Here is a 23,181-nt window from a genome sequence, read left to right as displayed (position 1 = left end):
GGTTGGCTGAATACCCTATAACAAGGGGAAAAAGGTCATTTGAGTAATTGGTGGGCTCATGCTTAGGCATTGAGAAGAGGCCTCCCCACTGGTGAAAGGGTGATCTCCTTCAGTTGATTGGGAGTAGCTGCTGAATCGAACCAAGGGTTGTGAGAGTGAAGGACAGAAGTCATCATAGCACTGTTTACAGTCAACTTCTGAGTAACTTGAACTTGTAACTTGGTGGAGCTTGCCTATCTTTTCTATTCATGGGTTCTGGGGGATACATTTAAATCTAACTTTTTCTAGGATACTAATTTTCTAGGATGCAGACTCTGTTGGGGGACGCCCTGACAAGTCTATAAACAAAAATCCAGGACTGCAGCCTGGTGTGACAGTGAAGTCAATAAAACTCAAAGCTATTTTTTAACCCCCTTTACTACCTACCTTCTTCTTCTTTCTTCTTCTTTCCTATCTTCAGCTTTGTGAATGACATGGATTCATAAAGTTGAAGATGTGAAAGAAGAAGAACAACAGTATTTTTTTTCCTTCTGCAGCTCTACTTTAGGGCCTGCTGAAGGATCGGGTTCCAGGGGTATTCCACTTTAGGGCCGGCTCATGCTTCCACTCTTTTTTTTTTATATTCTTGTTATTATATTCTTGTTATTATATTCTTGTTATTATATTCTTGTTATTATATTCTTGTTATTATATTCTTGTATTATTGACTGGTACTGAGTGAGAGCGCTACTGACTCTACTGCCAGACTACTTTAGGGCTGAGTCTGACTTTAGGGCTGACTTGGGAAATGAGTTGAGGTCATAGAGACACTTTTTAGATCTAACTGCCCAGTTTACACTTAGTGTTGAAACTCAATGCCTGGCTCACAAATTGACAAATACTCGCAAACACCAGAGTCTTTTGAAACAGTATTAGGGTTGTTTCTCAGTCATTTTTGAAGCTTTCAAGATGACCTCTATATGGTTAGAAAGGTAGTTGAAGGGCCTACAATCTGGTCTTCAACTGAAAACATGTTTAATACAAATTGACTGACTTTCCTTAGCAATTACTGTGGCAGTAAGTATTACACTGTTATAATTTTTGATGAGTTATATATGGTTAGAAAGGTCTCCATAAGGACTCCAACTTTGTCTTCAACTCATTGTGACTTTCCTACAAAACTAATGACTTTTGTTAGTACACACTGTGGCAGTTATTGACTCAAATTGACTTGTAAATATTTTGGTGTGGGTTCATAGAGACACTTTCGAGACCTAACTACCCAGTTTACACTTTGGCTTAAAGTCAATACTTGCTTCGCAAAATGCAAATTACTGACCCAATCCAGAGTCTTTTGAAACAGTAATAGGGCTTTATCTCAGTGAGTTCTGAAGCTTTCAAAATGGGTCATATATGGTTAGAAAGGTATTTTGAAGGCCTACAATCTGGTCCTCAACTGAAAACATGTTTGATACAAAATGAATGACTTTTATTACAAAATACTGTGGCAGTAAGTCTTACACTGTGATAATTTTGGATGCCTTATATATGGTTAGAAAGGTCTTCAGTAGGACTACAACTTTGTCTTCAACTCATTGTAACTTTCCTACAAATCTAAGAACTTTTGTTAGTACTTACTGCAGCAGTTATTGACTGTATTGACTGAAATTGACTTGGGCAGATTTTGGTCTGGGTTCATAGCGGCACTTTTAAAACCTAACTGCCCAGTTAACACTTTGGCTTAAAGTCAATACTTGCTTCGCAAAGATGCAAATTACTGACCCAACCCTGAGTTTTCAAAACAGTATTAGGGCCATATCTCAGTGAGTTCTGAAGCTTTCATAATGGTTCCTATATGGCTAGAAAGGGATTTTGAAGGCCTATAACATGGTATTTAACTGGAAACCTGTTGACTACAAAATGACTGACTTTTATTAGGATACACTGTGGCAGTTAAGGCCACACTACGAAATTTCTTAATGGTGCATATATGGTTAGAAAGGTTTTTAGAAGGACTATAACTTTCAATTCAACTTTTGTTTGATTGACCACAAATCTATTAACTTTTGTCAGTACTTATTGCAGCAGTTATTGACTGTCTTGACTGAAACTGACTTGTGCAGCGGCACCTGCTTTTTTTCAAAACAGTAATAGGGCTCTATCTCAGTAAGCTTTGGTTGGATCACAATGAGTCCTATATGGTTAGAAAGGTATTTGAAGGGCCTACAAATATGGCTTTAACTGCAGATATGTTGACCACAAAATGACTGACTTTTATTAGGATACACTCTGGCAGTTAAGGTTACACTGTTGAATTTCTTGATGGTTCATATATGGTCAGAAAGCTCTTGAGAAGGACTACAACTTTGTATTCACCTAATCGGAACTTTCCTACAAAACTTTTATTATAACATATTTTGGCACTTTCAAAACAGTATTAGCACTGTATCTCAGTGACTCATTTCTGAAGCTTTCAAGATGGTTCTTATATGGTCAGAAAGGGCTTTACAGAGGCTATAAACTGGTATTCAACTGGAAATATGTTTGATATAAATCCAATGACTTTTATCAGTACTTACTGTGGCAGTTATATTGACTCAAATTGACTTGTGCACATTTTGGTGCCAGTCTATGGGGACACTTCTGGGACCTAACTGCCCAGTCTACACTGTGGCTTAAAGTCAATACTTGACTCACAAAATGTCATATACTTTCAGTCTTTTGTTGCTTTTTTTCAAAACAGTAATAGGGCTCTATCTCAGTGAGTTCTTGTTGGATTGAGATGCTTCCTATATGGTCAGAAAGGTATTTGAAGGGCCTATAACATGGCATTCAACTCAAAATTTGTTGACTACAAAATGACAGACTTTGACTACAAAATACTGTGGCAGTAAGAGTTAAATAGTGATGATTTCTAATGGTTCATATATGCTTAGAGAGGTCTTTAGAAGGAGTACTACTTTGTATTCAACTTATGTTTAGTTTATCACAAATCCATTGACTTTTGGCGGCTATTGACTGTATTGACTCAAATTTGGCACCATAGTGAGAATAGGGCTTTATCTCAATAAGTTCTTGTTGGATTGAGATGGTTCTTATATGGTCAGGAAGGTATTTGAAGGGCCTATAACATGGTGTTCAACTCAAAATTTGTTGACTACAAAATGACTGACTTTGACTAGTAGTCTTTTGAAACAGTATTAGGCTTATATCTCTGTCAGTTCTGGTCGGTTTGGGATGGTTTCCATATGGTTGGAAAGGGGATTCTCGGGGCTACAAATCATTCTTCCACTCAAGACAGATTTAATACAAATCTATTAACTTTCATTACAAAATACTGTAGTGGCATTCCAAAACAGTATTAGGGCTATATCTCTGTCATTTTTGAAGCTTTCAAGATGTGTCTTATATGGTTAGAAAGGTCTTGGAACTGACTACATGTTGGTTCTCAATTGACCCCCAAATCCATTGACTTTTGTCAGTAAATACTGTAGCAATTAAAATTATTTGATATGATTGAAATGGTATCAGGGCTGTATTGACTCAGTCTACTTGTGCATATTTTGGTGCTAGTCAATAGTGGTGTAACTGCCCCGGTTACACTTAGTGCTGGTTGAAATACAAAATACCACTTTCAAAACAGTATTAGGGCTGAAGCTCAGTCATTTCTTTGGCTTTTAAAATGGGTCTTGAATGGTCAGAAAGGTATTTCAAAGGCTTATAATCTGACCTTCAATTGCAAATTTGTATAATTGACCACATTGACTTATTTAACGCAACTACCTTGTTGGCACTCAGTATTGAAAGACAACTGAATACAAATTAATCTGAAGCTAAAAATGGCAGTCAGTGTTTAAGCTTCAATCTGATTTACACCAGTATGCTGAACTGCCAATGACCAGTTCAAACTGAAGTTTCACCTACAAGCAGACAGATTTGTCTTGTCAGACATTTCATAAAAAGTGGGGGAAAATCATAAATTGCACGCCAACCGCTACAGCTAAGTACATGAAATTCAGGAATTAATTCGGCCTATGGCATCCGCGCCTTTCGGCCCGATCGGACCAGATCTGGCGAGGCCCGCCGGTGTGTCGGCACCAACAGAGCCTTGGGGGATACGGGAGAATGGTGCGACGGTGTGGCACGAGATCTTCAAGGAGGGTAGTGCCATGCTACCTGCGCCCCCTGGCCGTGTTTAGGCCGACACGACGCAGCCGGAGGCCGGCAGTGCGGAGGGCGGGTGGAAGTCCGCCCTTGCGGGTGCGGCACAGCCGCTGCATCGTCCGGGCCGGCCGGGCCGGAAGCTTCACACTAGTAGGGGGCATGTTGTCCACAACCGCTTGTGAATTTCCAGCCCGATTGGAGCCACAACCACACCACGCGGGCACAGGACGGAAGCCTCCCAGGCCCTTCACCTTCCCATTGGGACAAGCGATTCGACATGGAATACAAGACAAGAGGCATACACATGACTGGGCCTGCACTGGCAGCGCACGCCGCAAAGTACTGCGGCTGATGCAACACCAGCGCCGCCGAGAACCAAGAAACTAGGGTCCTGCGGCAGTGCCCCGAACAAAAAGAAACGTCACAAACCAAGTATCTCGCCGACCAGCCAGTCCGCAGGCGCCGCGTCGCCCGCGCGGGTCGACCGCGCGACATAGAGAGCATATCGCCACCCGCCCACAAGTCAGCAGCACAAACACGACAACTAAGTATATAACAGTCAACTGAAAATCTACACACGCACCACCTCCATCACAATAAAAAAAAGTAAACCAAAACCAATTGAAACCAGCGCTAGCGCTACATCCCGCCATACGCATCATCATTCTCCCCATACCCACCATACTGGCGGTGGGGATGCTGTGTCTGCGCAGGAGGGTACGCCTGCGTCTGCGCGGGGCGGGTACGCCTGCTGGCCGGCCGGGGCTAGCGCTTGCTGAGGGGTATACGCGCGGGTCACGGGGACATACTGCGCATGCTGCATCTGGGGCGCATACGTCGGCGTCTGCCCCGGCGACGGCACCCCGGCCCCGCCATAGCCATAGTACTCCTGCGCGGGCGGTGGTGGTGCGCCGATGTAGCTCCCGTGCGAGCCGGCGTGGGTATCGAGGGTATACGGCGCGACGGCCACCGGCGCCGTCACAGGCGGCGCCGCGGCGTACGCGTACGGTGCCGGGGACGCATATCGGGGCACCGCTGCAGACGCGGCGCCGTAGTTCGCCGGCGGGCCGCCGACGCTGGGCACGCTCCGCACACTTCCCGCGCTGCCGAAGTCCGGCGGGAGCGCGCGCTCGTGCACCACCGCCGAGCGGCGGTGCGCGTCGAAGTGGGCCGCCATGGACTCGCGCACGCGGCTCCCGCGGCGGCGGTTGAAGCGGCGGAGCACGAACGCCACCAACAAGCCCGCGAGCGCGAGCCCGACGATGGAGGCCACGATCGCGGCCGCGATGGTGGACACGCTCGCGGCGCCGGACGGCGCGGGGTGCCCGACGGCGACGGGGAGGCGGACGCGGGGTGAGGGCGGCGGCCTTGGGCGTGCTCGGCGGGCGCGGGGCAGTGCTGGAGGGCGATGCCGACGGGGACGGGGTTGGGGACGGCGACGGGGACAGGGTCGGGGGCGTGCTGCTCGTGGGCAGTATCTGTCTCCTTGTCAGCCGTTATACTCGGAGAAGACAAGACGGGCACGCACGGAGGACAACGAGCTGGCGGGCGGCGCGATGGGCGGGATCACGGGGGGCACGACGGGCGGGACAACGGGCTTGGTGGGGAGCACGGGCGTCTTCGGCGTCGTCGTCGGCTTCACGGGCGCCTTCGGTGTCGTCTTCACCGGCGCCGCCATCTCTTCCTTCTTCTTCCTGCGCCGAGGAACACGGCCCGGCGCCCGCGCAGGGTCGCGCAGGGCCAACCGCTGCGTCGTTCCGCCTGAGATTTTCAGGAAACGGAGAGGCACACTGCCCTTCGTGTTCCTGAGAATATCAGGCGGAACGCGCCAGAATTGGGCCCAGCGGCCCCGGGCCTTGGTGACACGTGTCACAGGAGTGCCCGCTGCGCGCAGAGGCGACGCCTCGCCCGTTTCCCTTGAAACTCTCAGGGTTTGGAGCGCCGCCCTATCGCTCCCTCTGGTAGGAGTTTCAGGCCGAGAGATCAAGCACTGAGCGCGGCGCTCACCGATCTTGCCGACAACGCCGCAAACAGCGAGCGCGGCACGTGCAGCGCGACGGGGAGCGCCGAGACGCGCCGAAAGCGTCGGGGGACGTCCCCCAAGACTGTCCTGACGTCTCCGGCGCAGGCCGAGGGCGATTCCGGCCCAAACGGCGAGGTTTTGCCCAAATTGGGGCTCTTGCGCTGTTCGGCCGGCCGCCAAGGGCACGCGATCGCGTCGGGGGGGATGGCGCAGGCGCGTAGGTGAGTGCTCTATCGCTGGAAGGACCTCCGCTCAGCATTGACATCCAGGAACAGCCTGAATTCACTCACCGGGAGAAGATGGGACGTTGCGGGGCAACGGCCGCATCTTTTCGCGCAAGACTTGCTGGAGTTGGAGGTGCGTATGGGCCCTACATGGGCGCGCGCTTTCGCGAAGAACGCGCGGCAGACGGGCCGGGACGGCGCTGGTCGCTGAAAACCGAGGCCAGGCCGCGCAGGGCCAACGACTGGCCCGTTCCGCCTGTGAATCTCAGGGAATGGAGAGGCATATCGCCCCTCGCATCCCTGAGAATCTCAGGCAAAACGCGCCAGAGACGCGCCCAGCGCGCGCGAGTCTCGGGGAGCACGCGGCCAACGCCGAGTCTCGCGGATGCAGCGCGTCGCAGGGGCCGCAAACGCGCCGACCACGCCGGGACGAGTCCCCTGCATCCTCCTCGACATGGCCGGCCGCGGCCGAGGGCCTGCTCGGCGCGAAACGGGCGGTTTCCGGCCAAGCTCGGCGCGTTGCTGGCGAGCATCCGGCCGGTGGATCGCCGCGAAAGTGCAGTATTCTGCGGAGTTTTGGGCCATGAACAGCGGCGCAAAGTGTTTGCGCACCTTGGAGCTGTGTCTCTGGGCTATCTGAGACGGCGCGGGGGCGTGGTTTCGCGAGACTGTGCCCCAGAAGCCCCAGTTGTGTCGCCTAGTTTGGAGTTTCGGCGTCGCGGTGGCCAGAAGGCCCCAAAGGTGAGCCATTGTCGCCTAGTTTTGCCAAATTCCCCAGGAGTGAGTCAGTGTTGCCTAGTTTGCAGTCGGGGAGCGGAGAAGCCGCGGAGAGGTGGGTGTTGCCAGAGATGGTGGTGGTTTGGAAGCAAGAGAGTCACGCGCGTGACTGTAGTCGAGTCCGAATCTTGCGTGACTCGGTTCGACTCCGCACTGCGGCACTCCGCGGTAAATTAACTGCTGGCAGTTAGCGGCCTCCGCGGAAAGTCCGCTGGCAGTTAGTAAAGTAATTTCAGTTGTGGGAAATGTGAAGAGAGGGATTGAAAGATATTGAGCTGGAGATTCCAAAAAGTTGAAATGAGAAGCAGGAGGATAAGAACTGAGAGTTGTGGAGGGCTAATGAAATTTCCCAAAAAGGAAATAATTTCGAGCGCGAAATTGTGGACAGCTGTTTTCACGCTTTTTGAAAATTTGTTCCTGGGGTTGGCTGAGGGGTGGCATTTCCTATTGTAAGGAGGAAGACCTCTGGGTGCTGAGTGTTCTTTTGTCTAGCAGTGTGTCTGACACCTGTTTAAAGATGGATTAACATGGGACCACATTTTGGCAGTGAAAGAGGTTGGCTGAATACCCTATAACAAGGGGAAAAAGGTCATTTGAGTAATTGGTGGGCTCATGCTTAGGCATTGAGAAGAGGCCTCCCCACTGGTGAAAGGGTGATCTCCTTCAGTTGATTGGGAGTAGCTGCTGAATCGAACCAAGGGTTGTGAGAGTGAAGGACAGAAGTCATCATAGCACTGTTTACAGTCAACTTCTGAGTAACTTGAACTTGTAACTTGGTGGAGCTTGCCTATCTTTTCTATTCATGGGTTCTGGGGGATACATTTAAATCTAACTTTTTCTAGGATACTAATTTTCTAGGATGCAGACTCTGTTGGGGGACGCCCTGACAAGTCTATAAACAAAAATCCAGGACTGCAGCCTGGTGTGACAGTGAAGTCAATAAAACTCAAAGCTATTTTTTACCCCCCTTTACTACCTACCTTCTTCTTCTTTCTTCTTCTTTCCTATCTTCAGCTTTGTGAATGACATGGATTCATAAAGTTGAAGATGTGAAAGAAGAAGAACAACAGTATTTTTTTTTCTTCTGCAGCTCTACTTTAGGGCCTGCTGAAGGATCGGGTTCCAGGGGTATTCCACTTTAGGGCCGGCTCATGCTTCCACTCTTTTTTTCTTATATTCTTGTTATTATATTCTTGTTATTATATTCTTGTTATTATATTCTTGTTATTATATTCTTGTCTTATTGACTGGTACTGAGTGAGAGCGCTACTGCCAGCTTAGTAGGTGACTTGACTAGGCTGACTGCCTGCATTGACCACTACTGACTGAGTTGACTTGTACTGCTACTGCCAACTTTAGGGCTGACTTGGGAAATGAGTTGAGGTCATAGAGACACTTTTCAGTTCTAACTGCCCAGTTTACACTTAGTGTTGAAACTCAATGGCTGGCTCACAAATTGACAAATACTCGCAAACACCAGAGTCTTTTGAAACAGTATTAGGGTTATTTCTCAGTGAGTTCTAAAGCTTTCAGGATGACTTCTATATGGTTAGAAAGGTATTTCAAGGGCCTACAATCTGGTCTTCAACTGAGAATGTGTTGACTACAAAATTAGTGACTTTTACTACAAAATACTCTGGCAGTACATGTTACATAGTGATAATTTTTGATGACTTGTATATGGTTAGAAAGGTCTTTCAAAGGGCTATAACTTTCCATTCAACTCATTTTAGCTTTACTACAAATCTATTGACTTTTGTTACAACACACTGTGGCAGTTGTTGACTGTATTGACTCAAATTGACTTGGGCAGATTTTGGTCTGGGTTCATAGCGGCACTTTTGAGACCTAACTGCTCAGTTTAAACTTTGGCTTAAAGTCAAAACTTGCCGCACAAAATGCAATATACTTTCCCAATCCAGAGTCTTTTGAAACAGTAATAGGGCTTTATCTCAGTGAGTTCTGAAGCTTTCAAAATGGGTCATATATGGTTAGAAAGGCATTTTGAAGGCCTACAATCTGGTCTTTAACTGAACACATGTTTGCTACAAATTGACTGAGCTTTATTAGAAAATACTGTGGCAGTAAGTGTTACACTGTTGAATTTCTTGATAGTTTATATATGGTTAGAAAGCTCTTGAGAAGGACTACAACTTTGTATTCAACTCATTGTCATTTTCCTACAAATCCACCGACTTTTGTTTGTACATATTGTGGCAGTTATTGACTGTATTGACTCAAATTGACTTGGGCAGATTTTGGTCTGGGTTCATAGCGGCACTTCTGAGACCTAACTGCCCTGTTGACACTTTGTCTCCAGGTCAATACAATGCAATATACTTGCAAACTCCAGAGTCTTTCAAAACAGTATTAGGGTTATTTCTCAGTGAATTCTTGTTGGATTGAGATGGTTACTATATGGTCAGAAAGGTATTTGAAGGGCCTATAACATGGCATTCAACTCAAAATTTGTTGACTACAAAATGACAGACTTTGACTACAAAATACTGTGGCAGTAAGTGTTACACTGTGATAATTTTTGATGGTTTATATATGGTTAGAAAGGTCTTTAGAAGGGCTACAACTTTCAATTTAACTTTTGTTGGATTGACTACAAATATATATACTTGTGTCAGTACTTATTGCAGCAGTTATTGACTGTCTTGACTGAAACTGACTTGTGCAGCGGCACTTGCTTTTTTTCAAAACAGTAATAGAGCTCTATCTCAGTAAGTTTTGGTTGGATCACAATGAGTCCTATATGGTTAGAAAGGGAATCTCAGGGCCTACAAATCTGGTTTCAACTCAAAATATGTTTCATACAAATTGACTGAGTTTCATCAGAAAATACTCTGGCAGTTAAGGTTACACTGTTGAATTTCTTGATGGTTCATATATGGTTAGAAAGGTTTTTAAAAGGACTACAACTTTATATTCACTTTATGTTTAGTTGATCACAAATCCATTGACACTGCGGCTATTTTGACTCAAATTTGGCAGTGAGAATAGGGCTTTATCTCAATGAGTTCTTGTTGGATTGAGATGGTTTTCATATGGTCAGGAAGGTATTTAAAGGGCCTATAACATGGTATTCAACTCAAAATCTGACTGTAAAATGACTGACTTTGACTAGTCTTTGGAAACAGTATTAGACTCATATCTCTGTCAGTTCTGGTCGGTTTGGGATGGTTTCTATATGGTTGGAAAGGGAATTCCAGGCACTCAACACAGGTTTGATACAAATTGACTAAGTTTCATTAGCACTTACTGTGGCAGTTATATTGACTCAAATTGACTTGTGCACATTTTGGTGTGAGTCCATGGGGACACTTCCAGGACCTGCCAGCTTATACTGACCGTCCAAAGTCAATGATTGACTTACAAAATCACCAACATTTCAAAACAGTATTAGGGTTTCTGGTTGTATGGAGATGGTTCTTATATGGCCAGAGAGGTATTCGAAAGGACTAAACATTGACACTGGAAGGTATTTTAGTGCTAGTTGATAGTGACACTTATTTACTCCCCTGGTAACACTTTCTACTTTCAAAACAGCATTTGGGCTGTATCTCAGTCATTTCTGCAGCTTTTAAAATGGGTCTTGGACGGTTAGAAAGGTATTTCAAAGGCTTATAATCTGATGTTCAAATGACTTGGCGGTAAGGACTACAACAGATTGATGCAACTAAAAGGCAATGCTTGAGTCACAAAATGCAAGTCTTTCAGTACAGTATTCCGGAGCTTTCAGAATGGATTGAAAGCCCAACCAACTTAAAACGTGCTAGATACATGGTTTGGGATTTCAGTTCAAACTGAACTGGACTGACGTTCGGTGAAGGCCATCCTGGCCCTCAGTTTGGCCCGGTCTGGCTTTTCGCCAAGAACCAGACTGTTGACTACTTGACTGGATTTTAGGGCACTTTGTAACAGATAAAGTGGATTTCTATATGGTTGGAAATGTATTCAACTGGAAATATAGTGGATACAATTTGACATACTGTGGCTTTTGGGCAGATTTTGGAACCAGTTAATAGAGGCACTGATTTGACATAACTGCCTGGTTGAGTCTTTTTGGCATACTTGTAGAAACATCTGACTGAAAATTCACTTTCATGCAGTGGCAGTTAATATTGAGCTGTTAAGTTTTGAGTTCAAACTCAAGTTTCACCCACAAGCAGCTTTGGCTGAACAGACTTGTCTTGTCAGACATTCCAAGTTATATGAAAAATTAGACAAAATTGTTGATTGCACGCCAACCGCTCCAGCTAAGTACAGGGAATTCAGGAATTACATAGACCGATGATATTCGCGCCGTCGGGCAGCGCTTCGGCCCGATCGGACCAGATACGGCGAGGTTCGCCGGTGTGTCGGCTCGAACAGAGCCTTGGGCGATACGGGAGAACGGTGCGGCCGTTCGGCGCGAAATCTTCAGACACGGTAGTGCCATGCTACTACCCTCGGCTGCTGGCCGCGTTTGGCCCGACGCGACGCAGCCGGAGGCCGGCAGCACGGAGGGCGGGTGGAAGTCCGCCCTTGCGCGTGCGGCACAGCCGCTCCATCGGCCGGGCTGAAAACTTCACACGGGTAGGGGACATGTCGTCCCCAACTGCTTGTGCATTTCCAGCCCGATCGGAGCAGCGGCTGGGCGGCGGGCCTCAAGACGGCGGTGCAGACACGCGGCGCCGCACCGCGTCGTGGAGGGCGACGGGACCCGCGACGAGGTGGCGTAATGACGTGGGTGAGTACGTCAGACCTGAAAACACATGCGCTGAGTATTTGAATCGAGAAAACAGCTGAAACCACTCACCGGGGGAAGAATTGGCGATGCGCGACAACGAGAGCGTTGTCTCCCACGAGACTTTCTGGAGTCGAGGGTATGTATGAGCTCTACTCACGCGCGCGCTTTCGAGGAGAACGCGCAGCAGACGGGCCGGAACGCCGCGGGCTTGCGAAAACAGCGGTCGGGCCGCGCAGGGACAAGCGCTGGACCTTTCCGCCTGAGACTTTCAGGAGGCGGAGGGGACCACCGTTCCTCCCGTTCCTGAGCATTTCAGGCCGAACGCGCTAGAATTGCGCCCAGCGCTCTCGAATCTCGGGGAAGACCCGGTCTTGGCCGAGACTGGCCGAGGTAGCCCGCCGTTGAGGCCTGCGACGCGTCCAACGCGTTCTTATGAGTCCCCTACGACTCCCTCCACGTGGCCGGACGTGGCCGACGGCCGTCGTGGCCTGTTCGCGACGAAACGGGCGGTTTCCGGGCACACCCGGCGCGTTGCCGGCCAGCATCCAGCCGGTGGATCGCCGAGAAAGTCCGGTTTCTTGACGAGGAGGTCGGCGGCTCGTCTCGAGCCCATTTACGCGTTGATCTGCGGTCGCGATCGCGCGCTGTGGCCATTTCTTGCGAAAATTGAGCCCAGAATGGGCAGAAACGGGGCATACGACGATGGTGGAGGCGGGAATGGAAACGGCTAGGTTGTGGACAAACGGGAGCCCAGCGGTGGCCCGAATCCAGCGGGCAGATGGGCCGACAAACACCATTCGAATGACGAGGGAGTGTCGCGCCTTGCGCGTGACGATTTTCGCGACGATCCTACGGCGAGATCGCGCGCGGTGACGAATTCAAGCCCAGAATGGGCAGAAACGGCAGGGCGGAGCGGAGAAGGGAAGAGGCTTCGGGTGGGGTGCTAAAGCCAGTCGTAGGTAGGAGGGAGAGTGTCGGCGTGGCACCAGCAGCCGCGAGAGATGTGTTTGCCGAGCGCCGACGCCGAGTACCGCGCCGGTGTTGCCAGCAAGATAAAGACCAGATTTGCGCCCGGCTGGATTCGCTGCGCGTCGTTGAGCGATTTGCGGTTTGAGGGTGGTGGTGGTTGATAAAAAAGAAGCGCGGGTGACGGCATGCGGCACGTGCACGCCACGTCTTCGTCCCACACAGCCTCTTCCTCTGCTCTTCCGCGCACAACGGCGGCCCCGCGGGGTGGTTTGCCGCAGACACGCGTCGTAAACGCCAGCGCGGGGCGTACTTATACCCCGCGCGACCTGCCGTCCCTCCCCTTCCTTCTCTCCCCCAGTTGTCGCCGCTCGTTACCCACCACCCTCGTTAACCAAATGGCCGGCCCACGCCCCCCGCAGCCTCCCGCTCCTTGCCGTGCTCCTCGCGGCGCTGCTCCTGCTCCCCGCCGTGCTCGCCCACGGCGACCACAAGGGCCCCACTACGGCCGCAAGCGCACCCGCAACGGCCGCCCCGCCCCCCCCTTCGCCAAGGGGCCGCCCCACCGCCAACGTCGGGCGGCGCCGTCAACGCCACGCCCAAGCCCAGCACCACCGCCGCCCGCCCCGGCGAACACCCCCGGCCCCGCCACCGCCACCGCCGTCCCCGTCCTAGCACCCCGGCCGCAGCCCCCCCTCCCCGCCTCCGCCTCCGCCACCCCCGCCACCCCCGGCGCCCACCTCGGCGAGCTCCACCCCGCCCCGGCGTCCGCGCCGACCGGGCCCGCGCTCCCCCGCCGGGCGCGATCAACGCCGGCGCGGCCGTCGCGCCCGCTCGTCTCCGCAGCGGACCAGGCGCTGTACCTCAAGTTCCACAACGACATCCGCGCCAACCACAAGGGCGACCCCCTCTCGTGGAACGACACGCTCTCCGCCGGGCCCAGAAGGTCGCGGACACGTGCGTGTTCGAGCACTCGGGCGGGAAGGTCGGCCCGTTCGGGCGAGAACCTCGCGGGCGGGCACGGGCAAGTACGGGATCGAGAAGGCGATCGTGTCGTGGACGAACGAAGTCAGTGAGTGCCCTATTTTCTTTGCACGTAGGGGTGGGCGCTGACGAAAGCAGAGGACTACGACCCGAAGAACCCGGTGCCGTCGCACTTCACCCAGGTCGTGTGGCGCGGGACGACGCAGGTCGGCTGTGCGCTCACCGTGTGCGCGCCCGGCACGATCTTCGACCCCAAGTTCACGGTGCGTGTCCGGGCCGCGTGTGCCCCCCGTGCTGACCTCGGCGCCGCGCAGAACACCGCCGAGTACTACGTCTGCGAGTACGCCCCGCCGGGAAACATCATGGGCCAGTTCGAGTGCGTTTCCTGTTCTTTCTCTGGGCTTCCGGGCCTGCTGACGCACCCCCAGCCAGATGGTCTCCGTCTAGGCCAACGCCCGCATTCCCGTTCTTGTTTCCCACGCGGGCCTGGCCTGGACGCCCGGGTTCTATATCTCTCCATGCCACTGTCTTATCGTATCTATCTTCCTGTTCAATCAACTTGTTACCCCGCACGATCGTCTGACCAACTCGGCGCGGCGCGGCGCTGCACCGGAGTCACGGCCCACGCGCCGCCGGGTGGCTCGTCCATCTTCGGTCTCTGTAGGCTAGTCCGCGCTATATGGCTAAGCATCCTATGCTCGTTCGGATGCGCCCCGCGGTCTTAGAGACAGTATATGTGTGCTCGATTTTATTATTTTTACTAAATTCAAAATACGTGGCCTGTTCTGTTCTACTTATCTTTCTGGTCGATATTGCGAGTCCCGCAACCCAGCACAGACGGCGCGGCAGAGGCGCAGACGCGGGGTCGACGCGCCCTGGGCATTTGCGCTTGCCACGTTGCGACTCTGTCGAACATTTCTTTGCGTGGCACGTCGTGGGGGGGTGGCGCAGTAGCGTAGGTGAGTGTTCTATCGCTGGAAACACCTCCGCTCAGCATTGACATCCACAAACAGCCTGAATTCACTCACCGGGAGAAGATGGAACGTTGTGGAACAACGGCGGCGCCCTCTCGCGCGAGATTTGCTGGAGTTGGAGGTGCGTATGGGCCCTCCCCGGGCGCGCGCTTTCGCGACGAACGCGCGGCGGATGGGCCGGGACGGCACTGGCCGCCAAAAACAGCAGCTGGTTCGCTCAGGGCCAACGACTAGCCCGTTCCGCCTGAAAATCTCAGGGAACGGAGGGATATATCGCCCCTCGCATCCCTGAGAATCTCAGGCGGAACGCGCGAGAAACACGCCCAGCGCGCGCAGTCTCGGGAACACGCGTCCAACGCCGAGTCTGGCGGATGCAGCGCGTCGCAGTGGCCCAAAACGCGCCGACCAAGTCCCCTGCATCTTCCTCGACATGGCCGGACGCGGCCGAGGGCGTGTTCGGCGCGGAACGGGCGGTTTCCGGCCAGACTCGGCGCGTTGCTGGGGACCATCCGGCCGGTAGATCGCCGCCAAAGTGCAGCATATTGTCGAGCATGTCGGCGGCTCTTCGCGAGCGCGTTTTCGCGTCGATCCGCGGTCGCGATCGCGCGCGGTGGCGTGTTTTGTGCTGAGTTTGGGCTATAAACGGCTGCAAATGGCGGCACAGAGTGGTAGCGGACCTTGGAGCCTTGTCTCTGGGCTATCTGAGCCGGCGCGGGGCGTGGTTTCACAAGATTCTGCCCCAGAAGCCCCAGTTGTGTGTTATTGTCGCCTAGTTTGGGCTTCGGCGGCGCGGTGGCGTGTTTTCGCGAGATTCCGCCCCAGAAGTCCCCAGTTGTGAGTGGTTGTTGCCTAGTTTGTCTTGCTACAAGTCCGGGGAGGCGCGGAGAGGCAGGTAGGATGTTGTGTCGCCAGAGATGGTGGTGGTTCGGAAGCAAGAGAGTCACGCGCGTGACTGTAGTCGAGTCCGAATCTTGCGTGACTCGGTTCGACTCCGCACTGCGGCACTCCGCGGTAAATTAACTGCTGGCAGTTAGCGGCCTCCGCGGAAAGTCCGCTGGCAGTTAGTAAAGTAATTTCAGTTGTGGGAAATGTGAAGAGAGGGATTGAAAGATATTGAGCTGGAGATTCCAAAAAGTTGAAATGAGAAGCAGGAGGATAAGAACTGAGAGTTGTGGAGGGCTAATGAAATTTCCCAAAAAGGAAATAATTTCGAGCGCGAAATTGTGGACAGCTGTTTTCACGCTTTTTGAAAATTTGTTCCTGGGGTTGGCTGAGGGGTGGCATTTCCTATTGTAAGGAGGAAGACCTCTGGGTGCTGAGTGTTCTTTTGTCTAGCAGTGTGTCTGACACCTGTTTAAAGATGGATTAACATGGGACCACATTTTGGCAGTGAAAGAGGTTGGCTGAATACCCTATAACAAGGGGAAAAAGGTCATTTGAGTAATTGGTGGGCTCATGCTTAGGCATTGAGAAGAGGCCTCCCCACTGGTGAAAGGGTGATCTCCTTCAGTTGATTGGGAGTAGCTGCTGAATCGAACCAAGGGTTGTGAGAGTGAAGGACAGAAGTCATCATAGCACTGTTTACAGTCAACTTCTGAGTAACTTGAACTTGTAACTTGGTGGAGCTTGCCTATCTTTTCTATTCATGGGTTCTGGGGGATACATTTAAATCTAACTTTTTCTAGGATACTAATTTTCTAGGATGCAGACTCTGTTGGGGACGCCCTGACAAGTCTATAAACAAAAATCCAGGACTGCAGCCTGGTGTGACAGTGAAGTCAATAAAACTCAAAGCTATTTTTTAACCCCCCTTTACTACCTACCTTCTTCTTCTTTCTTCTTCTTTCCTATCTTCAGCTTTGTGAATGACATGGATTCATAAAGTTGAAGATGTGAAAGAAGAAGAACAACAGTATTTTTTTTCCTTCTGCAGCTCTACTTTAGGGCCTGCTGAAGGATCGGGTTCCAGGGGTATTCCACTTTAGGGCCGGCTCATGCTTCCACTCTTTTTTTTTCTTATATTCTTGTTATTATATTCTTGTTATTATATTCTTGTTATTATATTCTTGTTATTATATTCTTGTTATTATATTCTTGTATTATTGACTGGTACTGAGTGAGAGCGCTACTGACTCTACTGCCAGACTACTTTAGGGCTGAGTCTGACTTTAGGGCTGACTTGGGAAATGAGTTGAGGTCATAGAGACACTTTTTAGATCTAACTGCCCAGTTTACACTTAGTGTTGAAACTCAATGCCTGGCTCACAAATTGACAAATACTCGCAAACACCAGAGTCTTTTGAAACAGTATTAGGGTTGTTTCTCAGTCATTTTTGAAGCTTTCAAGATGACCTCTATATGGTTAGAAAGGTAGTTGAAGGGCCTACAATCTGGTCTTCAACTGAAAACATGTTTAATACAAATTGACTGACTTTCCTTAGCAATTACTGTGGCAGTAAGTATTACACTGTTATAATTTTTGATGAGTTATATATGGTTAGAAAGGTCTCCATAAGGACTCCAACTTTGTCTTCAACTCATTGTGACTTTCCTACAAAACTAATGACTTTTGTTAGTACACACTGTGGCAGTTATTGACTCAAATTGACTTGTAAATATTTTGGTGTGGGTTCATAGAGACACTTTCGAGACCTAACTACCCAGTTTACACTTTGGCTTAAAGTCAATACTTGCTTCGCAAAATGCAAATTACTGACCCAATCCAGAGTCTTTTGAAACAGTAATAGGGCTTTATCTCAGTGAGTTCTGAAGCTTTCAAAATGGGTCATATATGGTTAGAAAGGTATTTTGAAGGCCTACAATCTGGTCCTCAACTGAAAACATGTTTGATACAAAATGAATGACTTTTATTACAAAATACTGTGGCAGTAAGTCTTACACTGTGATAATTTTGGATGCCTTATATATGGTTAGAAAGGTCTTCAGTAGGACTACAACTTTGTCTTCAACTCATTGTAACTTTCCTACAAATCTAAGAACTTTTGTTAGTACTTACTGCAGCAGTTATTGACTGTATTGACTGAAATTGACTTGGGCAGATTTTGGTCTGGGTTCATAGCGGCACTTTTAAAACCTAACTGCCCAGTTAACACTTTGGCTTAAAGTCAATACTTGCTTCGCAAGATGCAAATTACTGACCCAACCCTGAGTTTTCAAAACAGTATTAGGGCCATATCTCAGTGAGTTCTGAAGCTTTCATAATGGTTCCTATATGGCTAGAAAGGGATTTTGAAGGCCTATAACATGGTATTTAACTGGAAACCTGTTGACTACAAAATGACTGACTTTTATTAGGATACACTGTGGCAGTTAAGGCCACACTACGAAATTTCTTAATGGTGCATATATGGTTAGAAAGGTTTTTAGAAGGACTATAACTTTCAATTCAACTTTTGTTTGATTGACCACAAATCTATTAACTTTTGTCAGTACTTATTGCAGCAGTTATTGACTGTCTTGACTGAAACTGACTTGTGCAGCGGCACCTGCTTTTTTTTCAAAACAGTAATAGGGCTCTATCTCAGTAAGCTTTGGTTGGATCACAATGAGTCCTATATGGTTAGAAAGGTATTTGAAGGGCCTACAAATATGGCTTTAACTGCAGATATGTTGACCACAAAATGACTGACTTTTATTAGGATACACTCTGGCAGTTAAGGTTACACTGTTGAATTTCTTGATGGTTCATATATGGTCAGAAAGCTCTTGAGAAGGACTACAACTTTGTATTCACCTAATCGGAACTTTCCTACAAAACTTTTATTATAACATATTTTGGCACTTTCAAAACAGTATTAGCACTGTATCTCAGTGACTCATTTCTGAAGCTTTCAAGATGGTTCTTATATGGTCAGAAAGGGCTTTACAGAGGCTATAAACTGGTATTCAACTGGAAATATGTTTGATATAAATCCAATGACTTTTATCAGTACTTACTGTGGCAGTTATATTGACTCAAATTGACTTGTGCACATTTTGGTGCCAGTCTATGGGGACACTTCTGGGACCTAACTGCCCAGTCTACACTGTGGCTTAAAGTCAATACTTGACTCACAAAATGTCATATACTTTCAGTCTTTTGTTGCTTTTTTCAAAACAGTAATAGGGCTCTATCTCAGTGAGTTCTTGTTGGATTGAGATGCTTCCTATATGGTCAGAAAGGTATTTGAAGGGCCTATAACATGGCATTCAACTCAAAATTTGTTGACTACAAAATGACAGACTTTGACTACAAAATACTGTGGCAGTAAGAGTTAAATAGTGATGATTTCTAATGGTTCATATATGCTTAGAGAGGTCTTTAGAAGGAGTACTACTTTGTATTCAACTTATGTTTAGTTTATCACAAATCCATTGACTTTTGGCGGCTATTGACTGTATTGACTCAAATTTGGCACCATAGTGAGAATAGGGCTTTATCTCAATAAGTTCTTGTTGGATTGAGATGGTTCTTATATGGTCAGGAAGGTATTTGAAGGGCCTATAACATGGTGTTCAACTCAAAATTTGTTGACTACAAAATGACTGACTTTGACTAGTAGTCTTTTGAAACAGTATTAGGCTTATATCTCTGTCAGTTCTGGTCGGTTTGGGATGGTTTCCATATGGTTGGAAAGGGGATTCTCGGGGCTACAAATCATTCTTCCACTCAAGACAGATTTAATACAAATCTATTAACTTTCATTACAAAATACTGTAGTGGCATTCCAAAACAGTATTAGGGCTATATCTCTGTCATTTTTGAAGCTTTCAAGATGTGTCTTATATGGTTAGAAAGGTCTTGGAACTGACTACATGTTGGTTCTCAATTGACCCCCAAATCCATTGACTTTTGTCAGTAAATACTGTAGCAATTAAAATTATTTGATATGATTGAAATGGTATCAGGGCTGTATTGACTCAGTCTACTTGTGCATATTTTGGTGCTAGTCAATAGTGGTGTAACTGCCCCGGTTACACTTAGTGCTGGTTGAAATACAAAATACCACTTTCAAAACAGTATTAGGGCTGAAGCTCAGTCATTTCTTTGGCTTTTAAAATGGGTCTTGAATGGTCAGAAAGGTATTTCAAAGGCTTATAATCTGACCTTCAATTGCAAATTTGTATAATTGACCACATTGACTTATTTAACGCAACTACCTTGTTGGCACTCAGTATTGAAAGACAACTGAATACAAATTAATCTGAAGCTAAAAATGGCAGTCAGTGTTTAAGCTTCAATCTGATTTACACCAGTATGCTGAACTGCCAATGACCAGTTCAAACTGAAGTTTCACCTACAAGCAGACAGATTTGTCTTGTCAGACATTTCATAAAAGTGGGGGAAAATCATAAATTGCACGCCAACCGCTACAGCTAAGTACATGAAATTCAGGAATTAATTCGGCCTATGGCATCCGCGCCTTTCGGCCCGATCGGACCAGATCTGGCGAGGCCCGCCGGTGTGTCGGCACCAACAGAGCCTTGGGGGATACGGGAGAATGGTGCGACGGTGTGGCACGAGATCTTCAAGGAGGGTAGTGCCATGCTACCTGCGCCCCCTGGCCGTGTTTAGGCCGACACGACGCAGCCGGAGGCCGGCAGTGCGGAGGGCGGGTGGAAGTCCGCCCTTGCGGGTGCGGCACAGCCGCTGCATCGTCCGGGCCGGCCGGGCCGGAAGCTTCACACTAGTAGGGGGCATGTTGTCCACAACCGCTTGTGAATTTCCAGCCCGATTGGAGCCACAACCACACCACGCGGGCACAGGACGGAAGCCTCCCAGGCCCTTCACCTTCCCATTGGGACAAGCGATTCGACATGGAATACAAGACAAGAGGCATACACATGACTGGGCCTGCACTGGCAGCGCACGCCGCAAAGTACTGCGGCTGATGCAACACCAGCGCCGCCGAGAACCAAGAAACTAGGGTCCTGCGGCAGTGCCCCGAACAAAAAGAAACGTCACAAACCAAGTATCTCGCCGACCAGCCAGTCCGCAGGCGCCGCGTCGCCCGCGCGGGTCGACCGCGCGACATAGAGAGCATATCGCCACCCGCCCACAAGTCAGCAGCACAAACACGACAACTAAGTATATAACAGTCAACTGAAAATCTACACACGCACCACCTCCATCACAATAAAAAAAAAGTAAACCAAAACCAATTGAAACCAGCGCTAGCGCTACATCCCGCCATACGCATCATCATTCTCCCCATACCCACCATACTGGCGGTGGGGATGCTGTGTCTGCGCAGGAGGGTACGCCTGCGTCTGCGCGGGCGGGTACGCCTGCTGGCCGGCCGGGGCTAGCGCTTGCTGAGGGGTATACGCGCGGGTCACGGGGACATACTGCGCATGCTGCATCTGGGGCGCATACGTCGGCGTCTGCCCCGGCGACGGCACCCCGGCCCCGCCATAGCCATAGTACTCCTGCGCGGGCGGTGGTGGTGCGCCGATGTAGCTCCCGTGCGAGCCGGCGTGGGTATCGAGGGTATACGGCGCGACGGCCACCGGCGCCGTCACAGGCGGCGCCGCGGCGTACGCGTACGGTGCCGGGGACGCATATCGGGGCACCGCTGCAGACGCGGCGCCGTAGTTCGCCGGCGGGCCGCCGACGCTGGGCACGCTCCGCACACTTCCCGCGCTGCCGAAGTCCGGCGGGAGCGCGCGCTCGTGCACCACCGCCGAGCGGCGGTGCGCGTCGAAGTGGGCCGCCATGGACTCGCGCACGCGGCTCCCGCGGCGGCGGTTGAAGCGGCGGAGCACGAACGCCACCAACAAGCCCGCGAGCGCGAGCCCGACGATGGAGGCCACGATCGCGGCCGCGATGGTGGACACGCTCGCGGCGCCGGACGGCGCGGGGGTGCCCGACGGCGACGGGGAGGCGGACGCGGGGTGCGAGGCGGCGGCCTTGGGCGTGCTCGGCGGGCGCGGGGCAGTGCTGGAGGGCGATGCCGACGGGGACGGGGTTGGGGACGGCGACGGGGACAGGGTCGGGGGCGTGCTGCTCGTGGGCAGTATCTGTCTCCTTGTCAGCCGTTATACTCGGAGAAGACAAGACGGGCACGCACGGAGGACAACGAGCTGGCGGGCGGCGCGATGGGCGGGATCACGGGGGGCACGACGGGCGGGACAACGGGCTTGGTGGGGAGCACGGGCGTCTTCGGCGTCGTCGTCGGCTTCACGGGCGCCTTCGGTGTCGTCTTCACCGGCGCCGCCATCTCTTCCTTCTTCTTCCTGCGCCGAGGAACACGGCCCGGCGCCCGCGCAGGGTCGCGCAGGGCCAACCGCTGCGTCGTTCCGCCTGAGATTTTCAGGAAACGGAGAGGCACACTGCCCTTCGTGTTCCTGAGAATATCAGGCGGAACGCGCCAGAATTGGGCCCAGCGGCCCCGGGCCTTGGTGACACGTGTCACAGGAGTGCCCGCTGCGCGCAGAGGCGACGCCTCGCCCGTTTCCCCTTGAAACTCTCAGGGTTTGGAGCGCCGCCCTATCGCTCCCTCTGGTAGGAGTTTCAGGCCGAGAGATCAAGCACTGAGCGCGGCGCTCACCGATCTTGCCGACAACGCCGCAAACAGCGAGCGCGGCACGTGCAGCGGACGGGGAGCGCCGAGACGCGCCGAAAGCGTCGGGGGACGTCCCCCAAGACTGTCCTGACGTCTCCGGCGCAGGCCGAGGGCGATTCCGGCCCAAACGGCGAGGTTTTGCCCAAATTGGGGCTCTTGCGCTGTTCGGCCGGCCGCCAAGGGCACGCGATCGCGTCGTGGGGGATGGCGCAGGCGCGTAGGTGAGTGCTCTATCGCTGGAAGGACCTCCGCTCAGCATTGACATCCAGGAACAGCCTGAATTCACTCACCGGGAGAAGATGGGACGTTGCGGGGCAACGGCCGCATCTTTTCGCGCAAGACTTGCTGGAGTTGGAGGTGCGTATGGGCCCTACATGGGCGCGCGCTTTCGCGAAGAACGCGCGGCAGACGGGCCGGGACGGCGCTGGTCGCTGAAAACCGAGGCCAGGCCGCGCAGGGCCAACGACTGGCCCGTTCCGCCTGTGAATCTCAGGGAATGGAGAGGCATATCGCCCCTCGCATCCCTGAGAATCTCAGGCAAAACGCGCCAGAGACGCGCCCAGCGCGCGCGAGTCTCGGGGAGCACGCGGCCAACGCCGAGTCTCGCGGATGCAGCGCGTCGCAGGGGCCGCAAACGCGCCGACCACGCCGGGACGAGTCCCCTGCATCCTCCTCGACATGGCCGGCCGCGGCCGAGGGCCTGCTCGGCGCGAAACGGGCGGTTTCCGGCCAAGCTCGGCGCGTTGCTGGCGAGCATCCGGCCGGTGGATCGCCGCGAAAGTGCAGT

At 51.0% G+C, this 23,181-nt stretch overlaps 1 protein-coding gene across 1 annotated transcript; it reads right to left on the bottom strand.

The window, feature by feature from the left end:
• Positions 1–21,009: 21,009 nt before the first annotated feature.
• Positions 21,010–22,187, bottom strand: MIND_00565600 (uncharacterized protein; the record flags this gene model as incomplete). The annotated part of the gene is made up of 2 exons (XM_037362428.1): positions 21,900–22,187; positions 21,010–21,849 (listed from the first exon to the last, which is right to left on the bottom strand). The coding sequence occupies exons 1-2, from the start codon at positions 22,047–22,049 to the stop codon at positions 21,010–21,012; spliced, it is 990 nt and encodes a 329-aa protein (XP_037220349.1). The 5' UTR covers positions 22,050–22,187.
• Between the last annotated feature and the right edge of the window lie 994 nt (positions 22,188–23,181).

This window comes from Mycena indigotica, assembly GCF_014461135.1.
Source record: "Mycena indigotica strain 171206Taipei chromosome Unknown Mind.scaff0005, whole genome shotgun sequence".
NCBI lineage: Eukaryota > Fungi > Basidiomycota > Agaricomycetes > Agaricales > Mycenaceae > Mycena > Mycena indigotica.
Note: the sequence above shows the minus strand (reverse complement) of the source record. Positions and strands in the feature narration are given on the sequence as shown.